This window comes from Bubalus bubalis, chromosome 20 (genome assembly GCF_019923935.1).
Source record: "Bubalus bubalis isolate 160015118507 breed Murrah chromosome 20, NDDB_SH_1, whole genome shotgun sequence".
Classification (NCBI taxonomy): Eukaryota; Metazoa; Chordata; class Mammalia; order Artiodactyla; family Bovidae; genus Bubalus; species Bubalus bubalis.
Genome location: NC_059176.1, coordinates 39138161 through 39156863, shown reverse-complemented (window position 1 = coordinate 39156863; position 18703 = coordinate 39138161). Strand labels below are relative to the sequence as shown.

Genomic DNA, 18703 nt, shown 5'->3' with positions numbered 1-18703 from the left:
GATTACCACTTTCTACAGATATGCTTAAAGAGAGTAGCATGGAATATGCCGTCACTGGGAATTACTCCACATTCAAATTCTAGGAGTTTGCAAGTCTTCTGTACATGTTGTGACTTATCCCACTCTTTCTTTCATATTGCACTTGCTCTGTCTCCCTGGAGACTTTCATCTTCTTCTCAGGGTCCTTCATGCACATCCAGGTGGGGCTCCATGGTTAAGAGTTTTCAGCCCATTTTTGTCAACACTACCTGTCCTCTGTATTTATCTGTCTTGCCTGTTCCCAAACTTGCCTTGTTGTAATCAAGGTCATTTATTCAGCATAAGGTCTCTCACCAACTCTCTACTCTCTCAACATTTCTTTGTGTCTTCCCCAATTCTCTCTCCCGCCCCCAGCCTCTTTGAAGGGGTGATTCTTTTCCACATATAACTCATCCCAGCCTTTCCCTCCTCTTCCAGAATCTAGTGCTACATCTTATTGCCTCTTATGTCTTCAGGTTTCATTGCTTATAATCGGCCCTCTCCTTAGGGTCAGGTCCAGGTGTTGTAGGGCCTGAAGCTTATTCAATCTTGGGAGCTTTCTTCAAGAAAAAGAACACAAAACTACAAATATCAACTAAAAAACAAAAGTTAATATTTATTTAGAAGGGGCCTGTGCCTGTGTAAGGGGCCCTGAAGTTTGAGGGACACAGTAATTCCACATCTGTTCATACTCTAATAAAAACAATGTGTGCGTGCTGAGTCACTTCAGTTGTGCCCAACTCTTTGTGACCTTATGGACCACAGCCCACCAGGCTCCTTGGTCCATGGAATTCTCCAAGCAAGAATACTGGAGTGGGTTGCCATGGCCTCCTCCAGGGGATCTTCCCTACCCAGGGTTCTAACCCGCATCTCTTATGTCTCCTGCACTGGCAGGCAGGTTCTTTACCACTAGCGCCACCTGGGAAGCCCCATATCAGCTCTAAGATCTAGCAGTTCTACCTCAGATATGTCCCTAGAATCAGTATAGTCTTTTCCATGCCCACTGCCATTTCAGTGCTTCTCATTGTTGACTTGGACCAATCCAAAAGACTCTGTTGTTTGGAGCTGGAGAATGTCTGAGTTGGATGTGACTTGACCCATGGAATTAATGGCATGCCAGATCTAGATCTGGGTTTCCTGCTTCTTCTTCATGGCTACCTTACAGTTTTAAGCCCACTGTGATCTATTTTGTGTACTAATGCCAAATTAATCTTCTGAAAAGTGATGACTCTCATTAAATGAAACTGTAGTCATTCTGGAATGGTATTAGGATTTCAAGATCTGGGCTCAAATAGCATCTCAGCTTTATCTTCCTTTTGGTCCCTTCCTGTACTATACAATCAGCTGGTCTCTTGGATGTTCTCTGAGAATGGCTGTACTTTTATCCAAATAATTTCTAGAATTAAATTCTTCCTTCTCTGATATGTCATTTGTTGTTGTTCAGTCGCTCAGTTGTGTATGACTCTTTGTGACCCCATGGACTACAGAGCACCAGGCTTCCCTGTCCTTCACTATCTCCCAGAATTTGCTCAAACTCATGTCCATTGAATCAGTGATACCATCCGTCCATCTCATCCTCTGTCACCCACTTCTCCTCCTGCCCTCAATCTTTCCCAGCATCAGTGTCTTTTCCAATGAGTCAGCTCTTTGCTTCAGGTGGACAAAGTATTGCAGCTTCAGCATCAGTCCTTCCAATGAATATTCGGAGTTGATTTCCTTTAGGATTGACTGGTTTGAGCTCCTTGCTGTTCTAGGAACTCTCAAGAGTCTTCTCCAGCACCACAGTTTGAAAGCATCAATTCTTCAGCTCTCAGCCTTCTTCATGGTCCAACTCTCACATCCATATATGACTACTGGAAAAACCATAGGTTTGACTATACAGACCTTTGTTGGCAAAATGATATCTCTGCTTTTTAATATACTGTCTAGGTTTGTCACAGCTTTTCTTCCAAGGAGCAACTGTTTTTTAATTTCATGGCTGCAGTCACCGTCCATGATGATTTTGGAGACCAAGAAGATAAAGTCTGTCACTGTTTCCATTTTTTCCCCATCTATCTGCCTTGAAGTGATAGGACCAGATGCCGTGATATTTGTTTTTTGAATATTGAGTTTTAAGCCAGTTTTTTCACTCTCCTCTTTCACCATCATCAAGAGGCTCTTTAGTTCCTCTTCATTTTCCACCATAAAGAAATCTTATGATATTTCTCCTGGCAATCTTGATTCTAGCTTGAGCTTCATCCAGCCCAGCATTTTTCATGTTATACTCTACATATAAGTTAAATAAGCAGGGTGATGATACACAGCCTTGACATACTCCTTTCCTAATTTTGAACCTGTCCATTGTTCCATGTACAGTTCTAACTGTTGCTTCTTGACCTGCATACCGGTTTCTCAGGAGGCAGGTAAGATGATCTGGTATTCCCATCTCTTCAAGAATTTTCTCCAGTTTTTATGATCCACACAGTCAAAGGCTTTAGTGTGGTCAATGAAGCAAAAGTAGATGTTTTTCTGGAATTCCCTTGCTTTTTCTATGATCCAGCAGATGTTGTGCTCTGATGTTGTCTTTATTTATGAGTCTCTAGTAGACATTGTAGTAGTAGACACTCTCCAGCATCTGTTTCATCCCAAATGACTGGAAGGCCAGTGAGAGATCCCATCCATTTATAACTGTGATTAGTTTAGGGGTAGGCTTTTGATACATTTCTGGCCAATGACACAGAAGAGAAGCCAGTAGGTATACTCTCAGAAAAGTCCCACGTCTTGGAAGAAGACATGGAAGAAACAGTCCTTTCTGATTTGGATATTCTTGTGTCTGGTAACCTGAAAGAACACTTCCAGCCACCTTGCTCTCAGCTTGACAAGGGAAACAGTCTGGGCTCTTGATATCATTGAAGATGCTCAAAAAATGATTGTTAAATTTCACAATCATTTTTTTCGGGTCTGCTGTGTTCCAGGAGAAGGCAATGGCAACCCACTCCAGTACTCTTGCCTGGAAACTCCCATGGACGGAGGAGCCTGGTAGGCTGCAGTCCATGGGGTCGAGAAGAGTCAGACACGACTGAGCGACTTCACTTTCACTTTTCACTTTCATGCATTGGAGAAGGAAATGGCAATCCACTCCAGTGTTCTTGCCTAGAGAATCCCAAGGATGGAGGAGCCTGGTAGGCTTCTGTCTGTGGGGTCGCACAGAGTTGGACACGACTAAAGCGACTTAGCAGCAGCAGCAGCAGCTGTGTTCCAAGCCCTAAAAGGGCTAGAAATGTAAGTAGCTGAAACTCCAGTACTTTGGCCACCTCATGCAGAGTTGACTCATTGGAAAAGACTCTGATGCTGGGAGGGTTGGGGGCAGGAGGAGAAGGGGACGACAGAGGATGAGATGGCTGGATGGCATCACTGACTCGATGGACGTGAGTCTGAGTGAACTCCAGGAGTTGGTGATGGACAGGGAGGCCAGGCATGCTCCAATTCATGGGGTTGCAAAGAGTCGGACACGACTGAGTGACTGAACTGACGGATAGTTCCTGAATTCAAGAAACTTAAAGTCTAGCATTGGAAAAAAAAACACTGTATCCTGGAGCAAATAACAAAAAACTGACTTAAAATGGCCTGGACAATAAGGAAATATATTACTTCACACAATAAGAGGTCCAGAATCAGGGCAGGCACTAGGATTGGTTGATTAAAGCTTCTTCTGTGACATCTTATGACTTCTCTTCTGTGTTGTTGACCAGAAATGTGTCACAAGCCAGCCCCTTAACCAATTACAGGAAAATGGATAGGATCCCTCATTGGATTTCCAGTCATTTGGGATGGAATGCATATTGTGGAGTCAACTTAATTAGGGTTTCCCTGGTGGCTCAGTGGTAAACAATCTGCCTGTCAATGCAAGAGACGTGGGTTCGATCCCTGGGTCAAGAAGATCCCCTGGAGGAGGAAATGGCAATCCATTCCAGTATTATTGCCTGCAAAATCCCATGGACAAAGGAGCCTGGTAGGTTACAGTCCATGGGGATGTGTGTATGTGTATTTTTGAGATATAAAAGTGTTTACAATTTATAAAGCTTTCTATTTTCTCATAGCAATTTAGAGATAAAATAAAGCTTAGAGAGATTAAATAACTTATTCAGGGAATTTTATTTCTCAAAGTCATACAAAGTTCTGAACAGTTTGTTCCTCTTTGTCTCAAATCCTTGTCTGTGACTACCATGCTTATTAGGAGTAACAGAGACTGAAGAAAAAAGAAGCAGCAAGCTACATGTGTGCCTAACCCAGCAATAATGCCAGTGCTAGTTATTTCTGGCTCAGAGTTTGGCACTGGAATCCATTCTTCTTTCTCTCAGTCCCAGTTCATAATGGTGCCCCTAGTTCCAGGGCCAGGAATCCCCATAAATAAAACACTTTATATGCAGAGGTATTTTCCTGAGAAGATGGATCATAGCTTTTATTATATTCTTAGAGTGGTCTGTGAACCACTGGAAGGCTAAGAAACAATATAACATGATACACTATTACAGAAGTAAATGAAAATAAAAACTTTAAATATGTTCCCCATTCAGTGGACTTATTACCTCCTTGTGTGTTTCTGTATTTTTAAAACTTTTTATTAAATTCCTTTATTTTGTATTGAAGTATAGCTGATTAATGGGCTTCCCTGGTGGCTCAGAAGGTGAAGAATTCCCATGCAATGTGGGAGACCTGGGTTTGATTCCTGGGTTGGGAAGATCCCCTGGAGGAGAGCATGGCAACCCACTCCAGTATTCTTGCCTGGAGAGTCCCCATGGACAGAGGAGCCTGATAGGCTACAGTCCATGGGGTCACAAAGAGTCAGACATGACTGAAATGACTAAACACACACACATAGCTGATTAATAATGTTGTGATAATTGTAAGCGGACAGCAAAGGGACTCAGGCATCATAACACATGTATCCATTCTTCCCCAGACTCCATCCCGTCCAGGCTTCCACATAACATTGAGCAGAGTTCCCTGGGCCACACAGCAGATCCATGTTGGTTTTAAATATAGCAGTGTATACCTGTCCATCCCAAACTCCCTAATCCTTCCCCTGGGGAACCATAAGTTTGTTCTCTGTGTGTCTGTTCCTGTTCTGTAAATAAGTTTGTATCATATCTTTTTATGTTGTCCTGTATTTTGTTATCTAAAGGACAAGTATATCAGGGACCACTTGTAGATCATGGAGGAGAAGACATTTAGGCACCGGAGAAGGCTTAGGTACCTCTAGTTAAGACCAGTGCAAACAAGAGGGAGAGGACATGTGTATATGGTTGATTCATGTTGATATAGGGCAGAAACCAACACAATATTGTAAAACAACTATTCTCCAATTAAAAATAATTTTTTTTTAAAGTGCAAAAGGAAATGCAGAGCAACTTGCTGGAAAATTATTAAGACTTTCAAAATGTCTATAGCAGGGCATTAAACCTAACACAAGGCCCTTCTAACTAGGAGACTTATGCAACTGCAGGTTGCATGCTCATGAAACTGGTGCTGCTTCTAGTGCATATCACTAAACACACTACATACACTATTAATTAATTACCTGCCCAATTATGTTATATTCCTTTGGACTACCATGCAGCCCTCCATCCATTTCGGGAGCATTGAGAATATGCCAGGGATTGTGTTAAGTGCTGAGGATTCCAGATAGGAGCATTCATTCAGTAACACTGAGTGTCTATTATATAAAAGGCCTCATTCTAGGTCCTGGGACTAGACTATGGCTCTGGATAAGACATTCACGTTGGGGAAAACAACGAATAAACAGGAAAAATATCAGATAGTGAAAAGTGTCTAGCAAAAAATTAACATAGGATGGTATGATACAGGGTGACTAGAAGGCTATTTTAGATTAGGTGTTCAGGAAGGCCCTGAGCTAAGACTTCACTGAAAATAGGCCAGCCCTGCCTCCATGGGAGGTGGAGAGAGTTATCTTAAGCTCGAGACAGGAAAGAGGGAGAGAAAAATGAATGCCAGAGTGAACAGAGGTAGTGGGTACGGAAAGGATGAAATTGCGAGAGGTGGGAGGGAGCAGCTGGCAGGGACCAAATTACCATCATCGGTAAAAGGATTGTTTGAGAGCAAAGGAGTGGGCAGAGTCCGGAGAGAAGGTCCTGGCAGGAACTCAGGCTAGATAGAGAAGTGATGGCTAGGTGACTAGGATGAGAGTAGTGGAGATGAAGCTAAGTGGGTCGATTTGGGTCCAGAGTGCTGTCTGCAGCCTTCTATCTGGGAGGGCCCCGGGCTGGGTCAGGTGAGTGGGTGGCCCGCTCAGAGCCTCGCAGAGCCCCGCCCCTAGGGACCGGCGCGTGGCCGCTGCCCCGCCGACGTGGCCGGCGCAATAGGCCGGGCACGTGTCTGATCCCAGGCTGGGGGACAGGGGCGCGCGGGGGTCTCCGGGTCCTTCTGGTGATTAGGGGCCGGGGCACCAGCTGGCCTAACCCTGGCGTCCGTGGGCGCGAGCAGAGGAGATGGGCCGAGGGGAAGGGAGCTGGGTCACAGGGAGGAGGGGGCGGCCAGGCGGGCGCGCGCCTCAGCCGCGCGCACGCGCCGAAACGGGGGCGCGCAGGAGTGCCGGAGAGGGGAGGGGAGGGGAGGGGAGGGGAGGGGAGGGGAGGCGAGGGGAGGGGAGGGGAGGCGAGGGGAGGGGAGGGGAGGCGAGGGGAGGGGAGGGGAGGCGAGGGGAGGCGAGGGGAGGCGAGGGGAGGGGAGGCGAGGGGAGGCGAGGGGAGGGAGGGGAGGGGTGGGGAGGGGGAGGGGTGGGGAGGGGGCGGGGTGGGGGCAGCCCTTTCCCAGGCGGTAGCGGGGGTGGTGTCGCTGTTGCCCTTTTAAGCCACGGGGCCGCCGCCTCCTGCCGGTGGAGTCAGTTACAAAGGGAGCAGCCGCCCAGGCCGCCGCACCGCCGCTCGTTGAGGCCTCGGTGTCTCTCGCCATTTTCCAGCCCCGATCCGACGCGGGCCGCGGCGGCGAGGAGAGGCGGAGCCGCGAGAGCGCGGCCCGGGCCGGCCCCGCGGGGCGGTCGCGGCCGTGACGGCGGCTCCGGGCCCGGCTCCCCTTCCGCACCCCTCCCGCCGGAGATGAGGGGAAGATGTCCGTATCAGGGCTCAAGGCCGAGCTGAAGTTCCTGGCGTCCATCTTCGACAAGAACCACGAGCGATTCCGCATCGTCAGCTGGAAGCTGGACGAACTGCATTGCCAGTTCCTGGTGCCGCCACCGGCGCCGCCGGGCAGCCCGCACTCCCCGCCGCCGCCGCTCACACTCCACTGCAACATCACGGTGAGGCGCCCGGCCGCTGCCCCTCAGGGCCGGGCCGGGGAGGAAAGGGGCGCCCCGAGTGCTCGGACAAAGGGGAGGCTGCCCCGGAGAGGCCCCTCGGACCCTGGGCGGGGCGGGGCGGGTCCGCCCCTTTTCCCGGTGAGGGGCCCGGCTGGGGCCCCGCCGGGACTGCGCGCGGCTGGGGTGGGAGGAGGCGGACGGCGCGTTTCTCCGGCTTTCCTGGCGGGGCTGGGTTTGGGGCTGCTGGCCCCTTGCGGACCCGGTCGCCGCACCTCGAGGCGGCCGAGTCCTCCTCGGGTCGTCATGGCCGCCCACAGCCAGGGGCCTGCCCCCGGGGGCCGCGGCCCGCGGGTCGGCTGTTGTTTTGAGCCCCGGCGGGGCAGGCGAAAGGCCCTCAAGTTTGAACGCGTCCTTCTCCAGTCAGGTTTCCCTGGTTCCGTCTGTCCCCCCAATTATTTTTTAAGTTTGGCTTTAAGGAGAAACTAACATTGAAAACTGACGCGTTTGTCGGGGGAAAGTTTAGAATGCAGCCTCTGGCGCTGTTTGAATGATCCCCTTCCCGCTGGCCTGGCTCCGCGCTAAAGCGTTCCGAAGGCGCGTTGGACCTTGGATGCGGCAGGTGTTCTGGGGGGATGTTTGTGTAGCCCCTCCTGTGGTAAATCGGGAGCAGGGGAAAGGAGATCCGTGCCCAAATCTACTGCCCAGGAAGATCGTTTTTATGTCTCAAAGTCGGAAAGATCCTTTAAAGCTCTCTCATTTGCTTCGTCGGAAAGCTCGTGATAAACCCGTAAAAAAAAAAAAAGTTAAATAAGTTTCCTCATAAAAGTGTATGATGAGGATGTTCATTGTGAAATTGACCTACGGTATCGGTTCCAAACTGCGGGATGTGCCGCTTATTATAACCGGAGTCAAGGTGGTGGTTTCATGTTCCTCTGTGAATACGGTTAAAGCTGACTCTAGCGTCGTTAAACTCCCTTTGGTTAAGTTAGTAGGTAGTTAAGTCCTACAGCGTACCTGGTCCTCCGGAGTCAGCAAAGGCCTTGAGGTTATGATAATATTAAAATAGTTTTCAGAATACCGGGGAGCAGGTGTATATTAAAAAAAAAAAAGTACAATAAAGAGCTGTACTGAGGTGTTCTCTTCTAGGCGCTGGTTTCGCAAAAATGGGTAGAGCAGTCCCTGCTTTCAGAGCTCAGGCTTCTTGAGGGAAGAGTTTTACTTTACACAACAAAGTGATCAAGTTCTATGGTATGCTCGCGAAAGCCAAAGAGAGCAATTAGCTTTGACTTTGGTTGGGGGCAGGGGGCGCTTCAGAAAGGGCCTTGAGGAGAGGCTGATTTGTGGAGTTGGGTTTTCACAGGTGAGTCGAATTTTGGAAGGGAGCCAAAGGGCATTTCAGGCAGAGGAAACTCCATCCGGAAAAAGACACCACAGCTTTGAAAATGTGGTTGGTTTAGGAATAGAGACGTTATAATGAGACTTGAGAAGCCCAGGATATAGGCGGGTGAAGGAGAACATTTTTCAAGAATGGAAAACAGGAAGTAGTAGTGAGCACAAAGTAGGTGATAATAAAGAGACTGGCTGATCTGAATGATGATTATTCTGGCACAAGTTGAAGTATGGCCCGGAAAAAGTAGGGCTGGTTTAAATGACAAACTGAACTTGTAGGCTCCTGGGGAGGCGCAAGCTCAGGTAAATGGGAAGAGGACTAGGAGTAGTTCTCTGTAGTGGGTGGCATTAGGAAACGTGTGTGTGGTTTTGGTTATTCTAGTGGGGGTGGGATGGTGGTGTTGCTGTGCTGAGCTGGCATTTAAGTGGCAGGGGTACAGGGATGCCAAGTGCAGTCTGCCAGACAGAATTATCCCACTTCAAGTGCCAGCAGTGCCCTATTGAGAACCATATTGGAGGCTGATGGAGTCAGCTGCACACAAAGATACTGAATGATGACATGGATTAGGGAGTGGAGCACAAAGTGAGAGATGCCGGGCAAAAGGAGGACTTGGTGGGGACTAGGATAATGGTACCATTAATACAAACTACTCAGACTGAGGTGTCAGTGAATTATGACACATTATCAGAAGATAATTATCATTGTAGGTGCTGTGTTAATAACATCGTTATGGAGAAACATCAAACATATTCAAGAAGTTCAGTAGCATGGAGAACTTCCGTGTATCCAGCCTCAACAGTGATAAACTTTTAGCCAATCTTATTTCATCTCTGCCCCACCTTGGATTATTTTGAAGCAGATTCCAGACATAGCACTTCATCTGTAAATATTTCTGTGTGTATCTCTAAAAGATAAAGACTGTTTAGGCATGGCTTAGTGTTTAGATAAAATCAATACAGTTTGCTCTTGTCGATACCATTTTCTTAGAGGGGAAGGAGCAAGGAAAGAGTGGGGTTGGATTTCAAATGCCAGGATTTGTCTACTGTGTTTGATTTGCTATTATCTAAAAAGTTTTAGCTGTTAAAAATAAAAATGTACTGTTTGATCTATTTTTTAAAAAATCTTTTCCTCTTATTCCCAAATATTCATTGAGTTCTTGCCAGGCCCTGTCTTCTCCATGCTTACCAAGAAGCATCCTTAGGCACTTTCTATAATGTTTGAGTGAATGGTACCTCATTAGTTGTTTCTTACACACATGCATGTCAATTTGAGTAATCCTCTAAAGATATGGTGCCCCCTTTTTCTTTCAGGCTTCTGCATCAGCAGTTTTCCCTGTGTGGAATGTGCCCCTTTCCCCAAGTCATTCTGTCTTGACATGTCTGACCATCCCCAAGGCTCTCTAGTCATACAGTGTATCTGTTTCCCTTCCTGCCTCCTATAGTCCTTAACTGCTGCTTTGGTTATGTTTTCTTACATTCTGTTATAATACAGTGGTGGGTTTTTTGGAAAGTGTTTTTCATGGTGGCAGGGGAGACTATTCAGTGGTTTTGCTTTTCATCCTCCACTCAGTAAATGCTCAGTAAATATTTGTGTTGTTGGCCACCATTTTAACTACATTCTCTTTGAACAAAAATCTTAATTACTTAATCTTAATAAGTTAACTGTCAAGAACTGGTCAAAAGGGCAGAGAAAACATCAAGAAAGTGTCATGGGTCGTGCATAAATATTTGAAAGGCCACTTAGGGCTTGATAGGAAATCTTCAATTTGACTTCACATGAAAGTGGTTTAAGAAGTAAAAAAAACAGGCGAAAGTGTAGATGTTTTTTACTCTTTAGGCCAAGGGAGTGGAACTAAATTTCTTTTCTGTTTCATAAATTTGTCCTAATCTTAGATACAAAGGGGAAAGAGGGCTAAATTCAACTTCAAGGAGTCATTTTTTTACTTGTTTTCTGTAAACTCATGATAAAAAAGTTTGTCGTGCAGACTTAAAAAGTTATTTTTTTCCATTTTCAGTAAATAGATTTAATTGCCAGAGCTAACATCCAGTTGTTATGATCACACCTAAAAGCAAAGCAGCTCATTTTAATAACCTGTGCAGCCTTATTCAGAGCCAGTATAGGACTTTGTTTTAGTTCTTTTGAAATATTTAGCATAACAACTCCATTACTCCTTTTATGGACTTCTTGGCATCTGGGAACTCTTGGTAGAGAATCACTGTTTTAAAGTGAGAAATCCGTGACCCCCACCCCCCGGAAGTAAATTAGCTGGTAAACAAATAAAATCTCATAGTACTTTATTATTTGTATAGCATAAATCATTACTCTTTCTGTATGAGTGGCTTTGCCAGGCTATTTGTGGTGGAACATTTTTTTGTTTAACTAATTAAATTTCTATTCATCATTGCCAAAAAGGGTACTCTTTTCCCCACCCCAACAACAAGATACTAAATTAAAAATGTTAGAGCTCTGAGTTTAGGAGATGGGAAAAAAATTTTTAGTCTTAGTCTTTGGGACCTCAAGCAAACTACTACTTTTACTGTATTTTTCTATGAAATAGATAATACTTTTTGACCCACATGAGAACGTATTTAGGAGAATTCTCTAACAGTGATAATAACCTCTATAAATATAAAAGTGATGATGTCATTAGTGGCTGAATAACATTGGTTTGAAAATACTTTTTAATAGCTTTTCATGGGAAATGAACCAGTGCTGTTAATTTAATTTTTGATGTTTCTTGTCTTTACACTGATAAAAAAAAAAAAGTAGCCCTGACAATGTTATACAAGGGAAGTAACAAAACTTGACTGAAAAGCCCAAGACCTTTTCTTTGGTCTATACTCCTGGGACAGATTGCTTTTCCAGTTTGAACTCCTGGAGAATCTTTTGAAAGTATCAGAACTGTCATGTTAAGTGCTTAAATGATACTTTCACTCCAGAGGAATCATTGTTTCCATTCATTTGACCAGTTTATACTATAGAGTCAAATTCCTAGTTCCTATCTAGTCTCCCTCATCCCCATTTTTATGACCTTCCTTGAAAGGAACAGATATATGAAGGGGAGATTTAGGTTTCCATTTTGTGAATGGGGTATCCTTTAGTAATTTGATTTTTTTTTCCTTTGTTAAACTTCCTTAGGCCTGGAAAAGGATAGTGTTAGATAAATGTCAGCTAGTTGAGGGGCTGGGAATTGAATTTAAATAGTCCCTGCCAAATAAAGCATTATTGGAGAATCAGAGTGGTAAAGCAGAGGTCCCTTTTTCCAAGGTCATTGTAATAGTGTTCTGTGTTCTCTTCTAAAAGATTATTTTGAAAGACAAAGCAGACTTGGAACCAAGGAAACCAGTGGTTTCTGCAGATTCAATGGTTTGAATCTTTTTCAGCACTTTTGATTTCTCTGCTTCAATTCATTTAGAATGAAGTTTTAATTAGCTGTAATTTGCTCCTCAAACAGTTAACATTTTTCAGATCACATAAGTGTGTATGCAGTATTCTTTTACTAAATATTAGTGTATTTACTCTGCTTCTGTGGGTTTCAGTCATGTTAGATACTTGGTTGTACATTGTTTACTTGTAAAATGATTATCAGGGAGCAATCTCTTTTTTTCTTTTTGGGAGGAGGGGATAGCTTTTTTAATGTTGTCAGGTCATTTAGGATTTTATATAGTACCATATGGTAATTCTGTAAGTTTATTTCATTCTCCATCCCACATTTATTGAATGGCAAAATGTGAAAATAATGTGTTCTATAACTGTTCTCCAGAAGTGTTACAGTTGTTAGACCTCTAAACCTTCAACAAGAAGTATGTGCGTCAATTTTCAAAAAGTTAAGACACAGCCGTCTCCAAGGATTTCATATCATTTGGAAAAATACCAGAAACTGAGCATTCTGGCAGGCAGTTTTGCTGGCAGGTGCGTGATATAGAGCTGCACATTGGTCTTGTAGTGGATTTATGTGGAAAATAGATAAAGTTATTTCTGAACAAGGCAAGCTCCTTAAACAATGAGAAGCAAAGAGGCCGGTTTGATTGACCTTGAGTTATGTTGTCTTAGATTAGGACAACACAACATTGTATGGTGGCAGTGGCGGTGAGCTTCTTTGTAATTTGTCCAATTATGGTAACTTTTAGGGTGGTGGTCACAGACAACTTTGTCCTTCAAGCCTTAAAATTACTATAAAAACAATAGTATTAGTAAAATTGAGGAAAAACAGGGCCCCTGAATAATTAGATGCTTAGATAATTGTCTAAAATTTTCATAACTGTAGTGACAAAGAGCTATGTTAGAAGCATTTAAACATTTAATGTGGGGAAAGTTGCTTGAACTTATATTGGGATTTTTCAGCACCATCCATTGTTTAAAAATTGTATAAAATGGGTCATTTTAAAGAGAAATAGTAAGGAAACTATCTTTTCAAGATAGAAAGCTTAGTTATTAATCTTGTAAAAATTTAAAAGCTTGAAGTATAAGAGGATGAAAGCATGAATGCTTAGGTTTCTAAGTTTCGGTAATAATTTTAGATGCCTTTCAAAGTATGTGGATTGTCTTTTAAACATTACACTGAACAAGCCTTGACCATGATGTAGAATTTGTGCTGAAGGTTCAGTTTCCAGAGGTGATGGTAGTGGATATTTTATAATGTGGAAGACAAGACATTTTTATTTAATTAAGAAGTCTAGAAACCAGGTAAGCAAAACTAGAAAAAAAACCGCCCGTAATTCTACCATTCAGAACACACCACTATCCAAACTTTGATGTATGTATTGTCAACTGGTCATATTTTTTCTGTTATATTTATGTAGATTCCCTCTCTCTTAAAAAAATCAGATTATTTTATAATCTGATTTTATTTTTTACTCAATAATATTGTAGACCTTTGTAGTAACCATTACTCTACAATGTCTTCAATTATTGTGTGCTGTCTTATTATATGACTTTAGCATTGAGTCAGTCATGTCCCTATTATCAGTGGTTTCTGGTTTTTTTTCTGTTTTAAATAATGCCTTAAACATTACTGCTGCTGCTGCTGCTAAGTCACTTCAGTCGTGTCCGACTCTGTGCGACCCCATAGACGGCAGCCCACCAGGCTCCCCTGTCCTTGGGATTCTCCAGGCAAGAACACTGGAGTGGGTTGCCATTTCCTTCTCCAATGCATGAAAGTGAAGAGTGAACGTGAAGTTGCTCAGTCATGTCCAACTCGCAGGGACCCCATGGACTGCAGCCTACCAGGTTCCTCCGTCCAAACATTACTAGATCAAGCTAAATCCTAATGTATTAGGTAATATCCTTTGAAAATTTCCTAGTAGTGATAACTTTCCTTTCTTATTGAAGAATTGGTTTTTGGAGATGTTGTAACACATTATATTGTGTAGGAACCTTTTTTTTCCCTTTTATGTAGCAGCTTTTATTTATCAGATTGGCAATAATGTTAACAAGTGTCAAGTGAAATGGGCATTCTCATAGTCAAGGCAAAAGTGTAACTATCTGTGACCCTCTAGAAAACAGTTTGGTTTCTTTTGCTGCTGCTGCTACTGCTAAGTTGCTTCAGTCGTGTCTGACTCAGTGCGACCCCATAGACGGCAGCCCACCAGGATCCCCGGTCTCTGGGATTCTCCAGGCAAGAACACTGGAGTGAGTTGCCATTTCCTTCTCCAATGCAGGAAAGTGAAAAGTGAAAGTGAAGTTGCTCAGTTGTGTCCAACTCTTCGAGACCCGCATGGACTGCCGCCTACGAGGCTCCTCCGTCCATGGGAGTTTCCAGACAAGAGTACTGGAGTGGGGTGCCATTGCCTTCTCCGTTGGTTTCTTTTAACCCTCTCCATTTAGCAAGATAAATGCTGACTGCCCCTGTTGGCCAGCATTGACCTTGTGATGCTAGATCTCTGAGAAAGAGAGCTCTAGTCCCAGAGAAGACCCAGATTTGCCTAGTTTAGCGCATCTGACAGCTAATCAGGAATAGGATAGGCTGGTAGAGACCAGTGATCAGGTTTTGGGTCAAGAGAGGAAGGTAGGAAGATGAAAAGGAGATAGGAAAAGTATCCTCAGTGGAACCACATTAATACAGAATGGTAAGGCAATGCAAAAGAATGCTCAAACTACCACACAATTGCACTCATCTCACACGCTAGTACAGTAATGCTCAAAATTCTCCAAGCCAGGCTTCAGCAATATGTGAACCGTGAACTTCCTGATGTTCAAGCTGGTTTTAGAAAAGGCAGAGGAACCAAAGATCAAATTGCCAACATCCGCTGGATCATAGAAAAAGCAAGAGAGTTCCAGAAAAACATCTCTTTCTGCTTTATTGACTATGCCAAAGCCTTTGACTGTGTGGATCACAATAAACTGTGGAAAATTCTGAAAGAGATGGGAATACCAGACCACCTGATCTGCCTCTTGAGAAATCTGTATGCAGGTCAGGAAGCAACAGTTAGAACTGGACATGGAACAACAGACTGGTTCCAAATAGGAAAAGGAATATGTCAAGGCTGTATATTGTCACCCTGTTTATTTAACTTATATGCAGAGTACATCATGAGAAACACTGGACTGGAAGAAACACAAGCTGGAATCAAGATTGCCGGGAGAAATATCAATAACCTCAGATATGCAGATGACACCACCCTTATGGCAGAAAGTGAAGAGGAACTCAAAAGCCTCTTGATGAAAGTGAAAGTGGAGAGTGAAAAAGTTGGCTTAAAGCTCAACATTCAGAAAACGAAGATCATGGCATCCGGTCCCACCACTTCATGAGAAGTAGATGGGGAAACAGTGGAAACAGTGTCAGACTTTATTTTTCTGGGCTCCAAAATCACTACAGATGGTGACTGCAGCCATGAAATTAAAAGACGCTTACTCCTTGGAAGGAAAGTTATGACCAACCTAGATAGCATATTCAAAAGCAGAGACATTACTTTGCCAACAAAGGTCCGTCTAGTCAAGTCTATGGTTTTTCCTGTGGTCAGGTATGGATGTGAGAGTTGGACTGTGAAGAAAGCTGAGCACCGAAGAATTGATGCTTTTGAACTGTGGTGTTGGAGAAGACTCTTGAGAGTCCCTTGGACTGCAAGGAGATCCAACCAGTCCATTCTGAAGGAGATCAGCCCTGGGATTTCTTTGGAAGGAATGATGCTAAAGCTGAAACTCCAGTACTTTGGCCACCTCATGCGAAGAGTTGATTCATTGGAAAGGACCCTGATGCTGGGAGGGATTGGGGTCAGGAGGAGAAGGGGACGACAGAGGATGAGATGGCTGGATGGCATCACTGACTCGATGGACGTGAGTCTGAGTGGACTCCGGGAGTTGGTGATGGATAGGGAGGCCTGGTGTGCTGTGATTCATGGGGTCGCAAAGAGTCGGACACGACTGAGTGACTGATCTGATCTGATCTGATCTGAAAAGAATGTTTCTTCCAAGGAAGAAATTCTGAAAGTGAAGGGGGAAAAGGTTGGCAGATGGGGACAAGCAGCAGTTTTAATGAGAATAGTGGCACAATTTTACATTTTTGGGGGGTTAAACTCTTTGATATCTGGTCTGTCATTTGCCTCTGCATTCAGTCTATGGTGGTATGTTGTTGTGGTTGAAATAATAATAAGAAAATCCAGCCTCACACAGGTACTTGATTGGAAAAAGAAATATTTTAATAGCCATTTTAGATAGCTGTAGACATTCTTTTTGGATACTGTACCCAAACTTGGTTTTTCTTGGATTTTGACTGGATCTTTCACCCTTGCATGATATGACATCATGCGTTGTTATTTGGAAAATATTAGTTTGCTGGAATCTTATAAATGTTAATATATTTCATTACATAACATAACATTATATCCATTAATATCATCATCACCCTCGTCAAAATACTCTTGGGAAGCTGTCAGGCTCACATGGTGGAAACAGGCTTTGCAAACTTCTAATTTTTGCTTAAAAGCTTTAATTTTATTATTGGCAATAAATACTGCCTTGGATTTTCCTTGAAATGACAGGTTCTCTTCATTCTTTTTTTGAGAAAACACCTATCAGAAACCCACGTTGGAATAACCATTGTTTGTCAGTCATTCTTTCAAGTGAAAATGGTGTCCTGTCAAAGTGGTTAGTTCAGCTCAGAACTCAAACACACACGTGCTCTCATGTATTCTGTAGGAATGCTCATGTGTGCCCATTTCATCACTTGCAATATTAAAAAGACATAAGGATTGAAATTTAGTAAAATAACTGCCTCATCACAGACATTCGTAAGTGAAATGCCTTTTTCTTCTTTGAAACACCTTTCATGCATAGTGGTGAATAATACCATGACTTCAAGTATAGTTTGGTGTCACTGCCTTTATCTGTGCTAAGGTACCCACCATTGTATTGGCACCATTGGTAAGAATGTTAAGTGTGCAAAAGGCAATTAACATCTTAGTATTCCTGTAGAAATAGTTTGGACCTTGGAGTCCAAGGGCCCCACTTAGAGAACTGTTAACATAGTTGCTTAGACCTACTATATATCCTGTCTTTTGTCTAGGATTAGAAAAATATGGCATAGGTAGTAACTGATCTCAGTATTTCTTTTATTTTTGTAATTTTCATATTATGGTTTTGAGGGGTTTTAGCCCAGAGCACCAATTGATATATTTTCTTTTGCTCATGCAGAACTTTAATCAATGCAATGAAGCTCAAAATGTAGTTTTTTTTTCTTCTTCTTTTAAGACTAAAGAAAATACAAATATAAAACAAAATGGTTTAGATAGTGTATTCTCCAGATTAGGCTGAAGACTTTGAAGAAAATGTAATATTCAGTTAAGTAATTCTCGCTAAAAAGGGATTAATTTTGAAGACCATCTACGTTTTAGCCTTAAAGAGGTTTGGAACACAGTAAGAGTTTGAGGGATGGAGATGCAGAAATAAACCATTGCTGAATGGATATAATGATGTTCTACTTCAAGTTTTTTTCTTTAAAGAACATTTGGTAAAATGCTTTAAAAATATTTAAAAATATTCTGTGGCTCCAACTATATTATAATTGAGATTATAATTCTCAAAGCAGTGCTTCTTTAAAACTAGGTAAAATTGTCATGTTTCTGTGACTAGATCCTAACTGCAGCTAATACTAATAATAACGGCTTTCCCTAATATGTAACAGAAAGCAGTACAAATGAACAGAGTAAATGTTAGTAGATGGAAATGTGTAATGCTTAATTCATTAACTTTAAAAAGTCAACACGTAATTGTGCTTTAAAAAAGTATATAGGTAGTAATAGCATTTCTAGGTAGTATTCAGTTTGTGTGATGTAATAAAATATTGGAATTTTATGGTGTTTGAATTATTTATTGCTCTGCAACTAGTTTAGCAGCTTAAAACAGACATTATCTATCTCTCATTATCTCATTTTGATTATGGGTCAAAAATCTGTGTGTGACTTACCTGGGTTCCTTGGCTCAGGGTCCCTGACCAGGCATTCAAGGTGTTGGCTGAGGCTGTAGTCATCTCAAGGCAGGACAGGACAGTCCTCTCCACCTCCAAGTTCATTCATGCACTTGTTGGTAGGATTCATCTCCTCAAACGCTGTTGGTCTGAGGGCCTCAGATTCTAGTTGGCACTTGGTCAGAGGCCTCTTCAATCCCTTGCTCAGTGGGTTTGGATCTCTCCGTAGGGAACTGTTTTCCACTGGGGGAACAAATGAAAGAGCAAGGGAGGGCAAGCAAGACAGAACTTCCCATCTTTTGGTAACCTAATTTCAGAGGTGACATCTATTACTTTACTGTATTCTGCTTGTTACAAGTGAGTTGTTAGGTCTAGGGGAGGGAATTATACAAGGGGGTGAATACCAGGAGGTTAGGATTATTGGGGCCATTTTAGAGGCAGCTTATTACAGTGTTCAAGAACACGGCTGACCTCGATGAGTGGGAGCCCACAGACAGTAGCTGTACAAGGAGAATGCCTGTCTCAGAGTCCAGCTCCCATGGCAAGTGAGCACTGAAGGTAGCCCTAAGATAGCTGTGTTTCTGTTTGTTCTGCCTTT

The 18703-nt window shown here is 43.2% G+C and overlaps 1 protein-coding gene across 1 annotated transcript in view; it reads left to right on the top strand.

The window, feature by feature from the left end:
• Positions 1–6818: 6818 nt before the first annotated feature.
• Positions 6819–18703, top strand: part of UBE2Q2 (ubiquitin conjugating enzyme E2 Q2) — a 65665-nt gene continuing 53780 nt past the window's right edge. The window contains exon 1 of the mRNA XM_006044393.4: positions 6819–7312. Within this exon, the coding sequence (XP_006044455.1) occupies positions 7124–7312 (189 nt within the window). The 5' untranslated portion in view covers positions 6819–7123. The remainder of the gene's footprint in view (positions 7313–18703) is intronic.